The 11,154-nt window shown below is 46.3% G+C and overlaps 1 protein-coding gene across 1 annotated transcript in view; it reads left to right on the top strand.

Annotated features, from left to right (window-relative positions):
- The window catches only part of rims1b (regulating synaptic membrane exocytosis 1b), an 80,378-nt gene that overhangs the window by 21,827 nt on the left and 47,397 nt on the right, over nucleotides 1-11,154 (top strand). The window contains exon 2 of the mRNA XM_037689625.1: nucleotides 5,901-6,114. Within this exon, the coding sequence (XP_037545553.1) occupies nucleotides 5,901-6,114 (214 nt within the window). The remainder of the gene's footprint in view (nucleotides 1-5,900; nucleotides 6,115-11,154) is intronic.

Genomic DNA, 11,154 nt, shown 5'->3' with positions numbered 1-11,154 from the left:
GGCCTCAGCTCAGACCATCTGTTAGCTCAGACAAGCTGTTAGCTTAGTCTAGCTGTTAGCCTAGACTAGCTGTAAGCTCAGATTAGTTGTTCTTTTACTGAACTGTTTGCAGAGTTACATCATGGACATCATTATCAGTCAAACTGACCTTTGACCCCACCCTCATCATGTAAATACCTAACAGACATACGGAATCCATGCTTTGGATTTTGATTATTCCAGTAATTTACTGATGGGCGTATTTTGGACCGTTGGCGTGACTCTTGTTACGTACAGTATATTAAGCTAAAGTTTGTTGTGGTAGTAGCTGAGAGTCATCCCCAACACGTACTCTGAGATCTTTGTTCAAAACTACGACATTAACTGTTGTGGTCAATTCCGTTCGTCTGAATACGTCCTTTGATCTTTCTTGACTGCGGGCAACAATAAACAAAATACAGAGTTGTAACGTTTCTTGTTCATGTGTGTAAGTTGTTGTTCGGTTGATGAATTTATCATGTAACAATAAAAAAAATAAAATCAAGTCTTTGCGTTAGCTCCTAGGACAGATTCCTGTTGTTGAGGACATTTTGTTTCGGATCAGAGGCTTGAGCTGCTTTTCTCTGATGAGAAGTGAAACAACCGGAAGAGAAGTCCAGTCGGCCTCGTCGTCAAAGAGACGTCTCTTTGTTGGAAACATAACGGGGAGTTCTCAGGAGGAAATCTGTCGACGCCTGACGAGTAAAGTACCGGTAATCAAAGAGGCGAAGCCGAGTCCGTCAGCATTTTCTGCTGCTGTTTACCTACAGGCTGCACTTCTTCTTTGTCTGGCAGAGTCTTCTGCATGGCGTCACAACGATCAGCTGATGGGACTGAAATATCTCTGACACCCCCCCATCCACGGGGAGTGTATTCTTAGAGCCATTAATTAACAGCTCTCAACACGTGTGAATTCAGACCGACTGAGGAGGAAGAGCAGAGGGAGGCTCGGAGCACCCAGCTGCTGACAGGGACACATCTGGACTAACCAACATCTGTCTCTGTGTCGCTGCTGGTCGGTGCTACAGCTCACACCGTCAGACTGCAGCCACCTGCTGACGCACACGACCAACCAGGTTGATGGACGCAGGGCAGCAGGACCCTCAGCAGCTGGAAAGTAGCCCGAAGATCCAGCAGTTTGCTGTCCGTCCGTCCGTCCATCCATCCATCCATCCATCCATCCATCCATCATTTGTTCTGGACTCAGGACTTGGGAGCAGCAGCTTGAGCAGGGAGGTCCAGATCTCTTCCAGCTCTTCTGGAAGGCCTCCAAGGTGTTCCCAGAGCAGCTGAGAGACATTGTCTCTCCAGAGTGTCCTGAGTCTTTCCAGGGGTCTCCTCCCATTCCTGCAGGGCCTCCCTAGGGAGGCGTCCAGGGTTCATCCTCATCAGATGTCTGAACCACGTCACCTGGCTCCTCTGGATGTGGAGGAGCATTGGTTGTGCTCCGAGTCTCTCCAGGAGAACTGAACTTCTCACCCGATCTCCAAGGAGAGTCCAGCTACCCTGCAGAGAGAACTCATTTGGACCTCCTGGGTCCAGGATCTGGTTCTTTCAGTCAGTACCTAGCTCATGACCACATGTGAGGGTAGGAATGCAGAGTGACCGGTAAACAGGGAGCTTCTTCTTGCAGCTCAGCTGCCTCTTCACCACAACAGACCAATACAGGATCCACAATACTGCAGAAGCTGCACTGATCCATCTGTAGATCTCTTGCTCCATTCTTCTCTCATTGTGAACTAAACCCTGAGATACTTGAAATCCTCCACTTGAGGCAGAACCTCAGTCCCAACCTACCGGAGGACCGTCGTCTCCTCATGATGCGTTAAACAGGTTTTAATGAAACATTTACAGTGTTTCCCCTACCGTTTTACAAGCAGGGCACCCCGCCCCGTCAACAGAACCAAGTGCCCTGCCTACCGAACTGAACTGCAACCCCCCCCCCCCTCCCCCATCAGCAATGACATAGCACTAAGCTAGCAGCCCACAATGCAGCCCTGCTAGCTAAAAAGCTAAAGGCAGCGCTCATGCTGTCTCTTCCTTCATTCTGAACCCTGACGCTGAACTCACCCCGCTCGAAAACTGTCAGTACAAACAGCACCCAGCTAAGACCCCCAACAAAAATCACGAACGAGATGAGCGTCCCGCCGTGGCAAGTATCTAGGGGAAACACTGGTTTAGGAAGGAATCATCGGTTGAACATCTTCACAGTTGGAGCTTAGGGGTTCCCAACTCTGGTCCTTGAGGAACACCATCCTGCATGCTTTAGTTGTTTCTCTGCTCCGACACACCTGATTTTATTTAATTCATGGGTAATTAACAGGCTTCTGCAGAGCACGAGGCAGTAATTAAATTACTGTATCAGGTGTGTTGGAGCAGAGAAACAACTAAAACATGCAGGGTGGTGTTCCTCAAGGACCAGGGTTGGGAACCACTGAGTTAGACCATCATCAGCAAACAGAAAAACGGCCATAACTCATCTTTACAGACGATGAGCTAATGTTTGTTTTGGTAGTAGCTGAGAGTCATTCCCAACACGTTCCTGTTGGTTTTCTTGTTTGGTTTTCTTCCTCTCTGCTCCTCGTTTCCTGATCTTCTCACCTGCTCAGACTTGTGTCTGAATCACCTCCTGAAGTCGTAGCTTTTGGTGTTTTGGACGTTTCCTACTGTAGCGGCACATTTTGTTTGTTTACTCTCGTTACTCAGAAGCCTCTTCCTTCCAGCAGCAGTTTTTGATCAAACATCACATGACCGGAAGTTAGAAAGAAATTCTGAAACTGAGCAAATTTAACAGAAAATTCATTTAGTTGGTATTTTTAATTAATGTTTTAAAGTTGATAAAAAAAAATCTGACTACAACGCTTCACCTTTGACCTTCATCGGTCACCTTCGTAGTGAAAATTTCTTTAAAAAAAGACATAAACGTCTCTAACTCAGCCAACTGGATAGATAAAGAGCTAAAATTTGATGTGGTAGTAGCTGAGCGTGACCCACAACGCTCTGAGTGATTACAGCTTATGTGAGATGTGTCATGAGATTGTTTATAAAGTTTTCGTACGCCCGTCGATGTTGGAGGTCTTATGGTCCAGTCTCCATCAGTAAACTTTCAGAACTTCTGATCGGCTCAAGATAATTTACTGACACATCACCACTAGACAGAGTGTTGCAAACACTTTTCACCACCCCAGCTCCAAGGTCAAGGTCACAAATCAAGGTCAATATTTTACTTGTTTCTTTGCTTGTCCGAGCTATAGATCGCTGTTTGAGGGTTTGTCGACAAGCGTATGAAGCTCCATGTGCTGCGCACTTGTTTTCCAACGGGGCTATGGCGGCGGGTGATATGCATCCCTGACTCCTCTCATCCAACGATGTTGGCCAGCCTGGTGTTCCCACGCCCACAGATTGTTAGATAAAAGAGTGGAAATGTTCCTTTAACGCTTCAGAGGGGGATACGTTTGAAGCTCGGATGTTTTTAAACGATCACAGAAGAAGAGCGTCAGGGAGGGTTCTGCTGAATGTGTGGAAATCCTTCGGCAGCTGCTGCTCCAACACACCCACCGACACCAGGAGCACGATGCTGCCACGTCGCCACGGCAACCGCTTCTCACAGCTGTTCCCATGGCGCCGGAGCCTCTTATTGGCAGGGCAGATGGCTCCTCGGAGTCAGAGGTCACAGGTGTGGCTTTTTGTGTGTGTGTGCGTTTCTGAAATCAGCTGAGAGTTTGTTTTTCTGCCAAACATGGTTAAAATTTTCAAGCATATTTATCAGAAAATACAGATGAAAGTGATTCATCTTTTATAAAAGGCTCAGAGTTGGAGGCTCAGATTATTAATCTGAAGCTCAGGACAGACGTGACGGCAGAAACAGTCCTGCTTATCGCCCGCTCACAGACAAGGCGGGCAATCATGTAGCTGCCTGTTTCTGTGTGTGCTCGTGTGTCTGTTAGTAAATTATCTCATCACCCAGTGGGCGGAGTTTAATCAAACTCTCAGGAAGTGAAGGAGTTTGTCTGCAACTGATTCAAAATGGCCGCCACAGCTGATTGAGTTTAGCTAACACAAACTCAGCTTTTTTTCACCGATATCAGCTCAAATCTGGAGTGGTAGTAGCTGAGAGTCATCCAGAATCTGTTCCAGTCGTTTTAAACCGGACTTCTGTGTGAAAACCTTTTATTTTGACGGTCCGGCTCGTTCTGATTGGTCGGGATGAGTCCCGCCTCCTCCCAGTTGCGCATGAAGGCAGTCTGCTCCTGCAGACGGTCCGAACTCTCCTCCGAGCAGAACCTGACGGAGCGACGTTCCTCTGACGTCCACATGAGAACTCTGGACGGGTAATGGAGGAGGACGGTTCTCCGTCCCGCAGGAAGCTGCTGCCGGATCAGGGGTCGTGTTTTCATTCTGTCTCTGTTGAAGCTCAGATCTTCAGAGACCTGTCTGCGTTTAACAGAACCAGGTAAACCAGAACCTGTGAGGAGGTCCTGGTGTTGGAAGCTGAAGACGTCTCTGGTTCCCTCTCAGTCCAGGTCTGCGTCTCTCGGATACAGACCTGGACTCTTGGCTTATCTTAATCTAAAGGTTTTTGATGTTTTTAATCCAAGATGTTTAATTTAAACTGCCTTAAGTTTCATTGATAAAATGCTGATTTTATTTAACTTATTAAAAATGGTGTTTTCTTTTCAAAGAAGAATACTGGGGGCCAGATGGAAATCGTCCAGTGACCCAGTTTGGCCCTCGGGCCACATGTTGCCTGACCTTTCATCGTGACTTTCTGTTTCTGTCATTTGTTTATTCAAACATATTTATGCAGAGGTTCCTCCACTGTGACTTCAGATTTGTTTTTAAGAGAAAAGATCATTAAAGTGCTAAAGGGATAATCTGGACATTTTGAAGTGGAGTTCGGTTAGAATGTTATAAACTTCATGTTTTCTATTCAGTGTTTAGTTTTTTTCAGTTTGAAGGTTTATTTTAATTTCTTATAAAGTTTAGTTTCTGTGCTTTCTCTGAGCTGTCAGTTCATTTCCCCTCGGTCCGTTCCTCTGCTCCTTCAGCCCCGCCCACTCTCACCTGTGCTCTGTTGTCATTACAACAGGTGTGTTGCTGTGCTGCCTCGTGTTCAGTCTGCACTCCTCGGTTCAACCTCTGAAAACCGTGATAATTTTAGGGTTGTCTCTGCAAACACAGACGGCAGCAGCAGTTAGCTGTAGCACTTCCACGGCAGACTGGAGCAGGAACTTCACAACGTTTCTGTAAAAATAACCGCTTATTAATTTAACGTCAGCGTAAAAGTTAAAATTTTAGAGTTGGCTCTAAAACTTGAAACACTTCAAGATGGAAACATTTCTTTTGAAGTGGAAACACTCGAAGTAGCCGTCGTTAGCTCGTGAGTCCGGTCTGAGTGGACCCGCTTTGTGTCAAAACAACTCCAGTTTTTACAAAGATTCTTACAATAGTTCTTCAAACGTTGACGCCTCCGTCAGGTCTGCAGTAGATGTTTCCTCCTGTAGACACTTGATGATAATCCTGCCAGGCTGCTCTGGAAATGCTACAGCTAGCTGCTAGCTACCTACCATAAGTTGTGTCTGCTAAGAACTACATGGTTCTATGTAAATAACAAAAACATTAAAGTAGTGCTGAAATGAACCAAGATGGAGGCTAGGTTCCTTTTAAGACGGCTCGGCTCAGACTAGCCGTTAGCTCATCAGTTTGGTCAGAATTAAACTTATTTAACCAAACTGAGGTTGTTCAAAGAGCTTTCTACAGCAGGTAAGATATTCACTGTGAATAATATCTCCATTGAACCCCACTTGAGACTGTCCAAACTCCCCCCTGTAAAGCTTTCAGAACCAGACTGACCCCCCCCCCCCCCCATCTCTCCCCTCCAGGACGCTGCACAAGCAGTTCGAGAGCTACAAACAGGAAGTGCGTCGCATCGGGGTGGAGACGCGGCACCAGCAGACGCAGCAGAAGGATGACGCCCCCACCTGCGGCATCTGCCGCAAGACCAAGTTTGCCGACGGCTGCGGCCACCTCTGCTCCTACTGCCAGACCAAGTTCTGCGCCCGCTGCGGGGGCCGGGTGTCCCTGCGCTCCAACAATGTGAGACCCTTTGACCTCTGACCCCCGCCGCCGTGCTGTTCATGCTTGTGCTCTTTGTTTTGTTTTGCTCGCCGTGTTCTGGAGGAACGACTCGGCTCAGATCTTCTTTCCTTCAGTCAGTTTGCTGCTTTAGTGCTGGAGACGTAAAGATGCTGGGTCTGTGTGGTTCTGTCTGCTGGGTCAGAACTGGTTCTGTTGGACAGGGACCAAAGGACGGGCTCAGGAAGCATTTTACAAACTGGTGAAGTGTTTTGTTTTTGCTGCTTCTTGCAAATCGATGCTTCCAGTGCTGATCACTGGTCTGAATGTGGACACAGTTCTGTCCATATCGGACCGATCCTCAGAACTGAAGCCAGAGTCTCACCTGTTGGACCGGGTGGATTTTCTGTTGCAGCTTCGCTGAACTCGGAGCGCTTGTGACCTTCGTACCCGGCTCAGTGGTCGCTCTTATGATTTAATCTGCAGAAAAAAACAAGGTCATAAATCAAGGTCAGCATTAAAACTGGGTCGTCTGGGACAGAACTTCTGTTCCGCTCAAGATGATTTAAGGAACCTTCACACATGTACGCATCATCACTACACAGAGTGTCTCGTACTCTTTTGATCGCTCCAGATCCAAGGTCAAGGTCACGAATCAACGTAGTTCATAACGTTTGTACTGCAACTTTTCATCTTCAAGCCGTTTCTTGTAGACGTCAGAGCAGCAGTGTCACTCCTCCTCTATCTCACTCTGTCCTCTACATCCTCTGTCCTCACTTTGTCTTCTGTGTCCTCTGTTCCTCACTCCAACTACCTCCATGTCCTCTCTAACTGTGTCTGTATATCTCCTCTTTGTCTTTTTCCTGGCAGCTGCATTTCTAACATCCTTCTACCAATATACCCACTGTCCCTCCTCTGGGCATGTCCAAACCACTGTCCCTCCTCTGGACATGTCCAAACCATCTATGTCTGGTCTCTAACTTTATCTCCCAGTTGTTCAACCTGTGCTGTACCTCTGATGATCTCATTCTTAATCTTCTCCATCCTTGTCACTCCTAAGAAGAACCTCAGCATCTTCAATTCTGACACTTCCAGTTCTGTCTCCTGTCTCTTTGTCCATGTCTCTGTCTCCAGACTTTACAATATAGCTGGTTTCACCACTGTCTTGTAAACTTTTCCTTTGACCTTTGCTGACACCCCTTTGTCGCAAATCACGCCTGAAACTTTTCTCCATCCACTCCACCCTGCCTGGATTCTCTTCTTCACTTCTTTACCACACTCCACATTTTCCTGGACAGTCCTGCACCTTTGTGACCTCTGCTCCTTGTAGCCTCACTGTTCTCCGGCCTCCCTCTCATTCACACACATGTACTCTGTCTTACTGCGGCTGACTTTCAAGTGCATAACTCCACCTCTCCAAGTTCTCTTCCTCTTGCTCCTTGTTCTCACCACAGATCACGTCATCTGCAAACATCATAGTCCACAGGGATTCCTGCCTGACTTCATCATCTGTTAGTCGGTCCATCACCAGAACAATCAAAAAGGGGCTCAGAACTGATCCTGGATGCACTCCCACCTCCACCTTGAAGCTATCTGTCACTCCTACAGCACATCTCACTGCTGTCCTGCTGTCCGCATACATGTCCTGTACCAGTCTAACATACTTCTCCACCACTCCAGATTTCCTCGTGCAATACCACACCTCTTCCCTCGGCACTCTGTCAGATGCTTTTTCTAAATCCACAAAGACACAATGGAGTTCTTTCTGACCTTCTCTGTACTTCTCCATCAGCATCCTCAAAACAAAGATGGCATCTGTGGTGCTCTTTCTTGGCATGAAACCATACTGCTGCTCACAGTCACCTCTCGTCTAAGTCTAGCTTCCACAACTCTCTCCCAGATCTTCATCGTGAGGCTCATCAACTTAATTCCCCTGTAGTTGCTACAACTCTGTACATCACCCTTGTTCTTAAAAATGGGCACCAGCACACTTCTTCTCTATTCCTCAGGCAATTTCTCACCCTCAAATATGCCATTGAATATCCGAGTCAAAAACCTCACCGTCATTTCTCCTAGACAATTCTAATCCTCCACTGGTATGTCATCAGGTCCTACTGCCTTCCCCTTCATTCTTTTCAGAGCTTTCCAGACTTCACCATCACTAATCTTTCCCACTTCCTGGTCCACAATTTCTATGACCTCTACTTTTCTTTCTTTTTCATTCTCTTCATTCATTAGCTCCTCAAAGAACTCCTTCTGTTTTCCCGTCACACTCTCCTCACTTGTTATAACTTTAACATTTCTATCTTTAACAAGCCTAACCTGCTGCACATCCTTTCCAGCCTGATCCCTCTATCTTGCCAATCGGTACAAGTCCTTCTCACCCTCTTTAGTGTCCAGTCTCCCATACAACTCATCATACACCTTCTGCTTTGCTTTAGCTACGTATATGTATATTGTACGTATACGTATATTAGCTATGTATATCAGCTCTAGAGCTAACAGCGCTAGCTCTGGAGCTAACATCATATAAATCTACATTAGCTCCTGACATAATGTCGTATCTACGTATTAGCTCTGGAGCAAACACCTTAAAAAGCTGAGCCATTTCTCAGCTCTCCTCTCTGTCAACTCGCTCTGGTTCAAATTAAAGGCTGAACGTCAGATGATGTCCAAAATTAACATTCAAGCTCACATCGAAGCAACCTGTCTTTTACCCAGAAAGCATTGCAGTGTAAATAAAATAGCAACGTCCGTTTTGTTGTAAATTTTTTGAAAATTAGATAAACTAAACAGTGCACCATATTTTTACGGTCTCATTTATAAAGCTTACAACACAGATGGCGTTTATTTCCAATTCCGCTCTTCTTTTCACAACGGGGGACAATAAAAGAAACTGGACCAAATCTGCCTGGCTTTGTTTCTGAAGTGTACTCCTTCAGAATAAATCAAAAATAAAACTGTTCTGAGGGCAGTACTGTTGGTTTTTAGAGGGGGGGGGGGGGCAGGAAATGTGTGTATTTGAAGACGTGGACACAACGTCACTGAAAGTTGGGAAGCGTGTGAGTTCTGTTCGGTTCAGATCTACTCGTGGGATTTGTATAGAAAATCAAACGCCACGACCCGTGTTTCACCGTCCGTTGGGTCCAGATCGGACCAGTTTGACGTTCAGTTTTCTCCCAAACCTTGGTTCTATTTTAAGTCCTTCATCTGAAGCCGTTTCTGGGCTTCGCTCCAGCCCGAGAGAGAAGCGCTCCATCTGCTTTACTTCACCTGACTCCACCCAGAACCTGCTGAGGCCCGATCTGTTCTGCATCCGCCCGTCCCAGCTGGGAGCGGACTCTCACCCAGACCGCAGGAACCGACACCCGGCTGGTAGACTCATTCAACAGCAGACGGGCTGCTGCGTGAACGCAGTTGATCTAAAAATAAAACAAAAACACGAACGAGCCGTTTGAAGGGAAGTGATGCTCAGACTAACCTCAGCTGAGATTAGAAATTAATGAACTAATAATGGGAGCAGTTAATATCTAAACCCACTCGTGTTTCATCCAGGACGGGTTTTATAGCTGCATTATCTGATGTTAGATTTAAGGCTGGATCAGAACCAGAGGTGACCTGAAGAGACAGACCCCACGGCGCCAGGATTGGTCCTCTGTCTTCATCTGTGGTGCTGCAGAACCCAGATTCAGTCCAGAACAGGATATAATGAAAACCAGAACATTTAGGTTCCCACTGCTGGTCTGGATGTGGACCGAAGCACAGCCAAATTGGATTGTCCCTTCTATCGGCAGAAGCCAGTACGTCACAGAGCTGCAGCTGACCTGTTGTTCACTCCAATTTGAATAAAAAAAGGTTGTTTTTTTTTAACTTTATTTTCACTGAATTCAGAATATTTGCAACCGACTACTCACGTGGTTCGGTTTTTCTAAATTCACGTGTATTCTTCAGCTGCGTTGAGCCCAGCTCAGCAGCCGTCAACATGTTTATGATCTAATGTTCTGGGGTACGATTCAGAAATGAAAACAAGGAGATTTGGACCATCTCCATCATCTGCCACTTGTCAGAGGTCGGTCATGGAGGCAGCAGGTCCAGGAGAGAAACCCAGACCTCACTCTCCTCAGAGACTCTCTCCAGCTCCTCCTGATCAGATGAACCACCTCAGCTGACTCCTCTTGAGGCAGAGGAGCAGCTCCCACTGGGTGATGGAGCTCCTCCCCCTTCCTCTCAGGCTGAGTGCCCCCACCTCCAAGGATGCCCTTTTCAGCCTCTTGGATCCAGGATCGGGTTCTTTTGGTCCTGATCAAAACTTCATGACCACAGGTGAGGGTTGAAATGTAGACAGACCAGTAGATCCAGAGCTTTGCTTTTAGACTCAGCTCTTTCTTCACCACGATCGACCGAAGCAACGCCCTCATTACTAAGGATGAGGCTCTGCTCCATCCCAGCAGTGTCACTCAGGAACAAGAAGGCCAGATACCTGAACTCCTCCACCCGAGGCAAATTGGACGAGTTTGTGTAAGAAAAGTTAATATTATTATTTTTTTATTAGTGACATGTCTTTTTAGACCAGTGTTTTACTGGTGTTTTACCAGAGTTTTACTTGTGTTTTATTAGATTTACTGGTGTTTTACCAGTGGTTTACCAGAGTTTTACTGGTGCTTTACCAGTGCTGTATCGGTGTTTTACTGGTGCTTTAACAGAGTTTTACCAGTATTTTACTGGTGTTTTACCTGTGTTTTACTGGTTTTTACCAGTGTCATACCAGTATTTTACCGGTACTTTACCAGCGTTTACCAATGTTTTACTGGTGTTTTACCAGTGCCATATCAGTGTTTTACCAGTGTTTTACTGGTGTTTTATCAGTGTTTAACCTGTGCTTTACTGGTGTTTTACCATTACTGTACCAGTGTTTTACTGGTGTTTTACCAATGTTTTCCTGCATTTTACTGGTGTTTCACCAGTGTTTCACCAGTGTTTTACATGTGTTTTACCAGTGTTTCTCCAGTGTTTTACCAGTGTTTCACCAGTGTTTTACCGGTGTTTCACCGGTGTTTTACC

The sequence above is a fragment of the Nematolebias whitei genome, chromosome 16 (genome assembly GCF_014905685.2).
Source record: "Nematolebias whitei isolate Nwh7 chromosome 16, NemWhi1, whole genome shotgun sequence".
Taxonomy (NCBI): domain Eukaryota; kingdom Metazoa; phylum Chordata; class Actinopteri; order Cyprinodontiformes; family Rivulidae; genus Nematolebias; species Nematolebias whitei.
The sequence above is the reverse complement of the archived record's forward strand: the minus strand, read 5'-3'. Positions and strand labels throughout refer to the sequence as shown.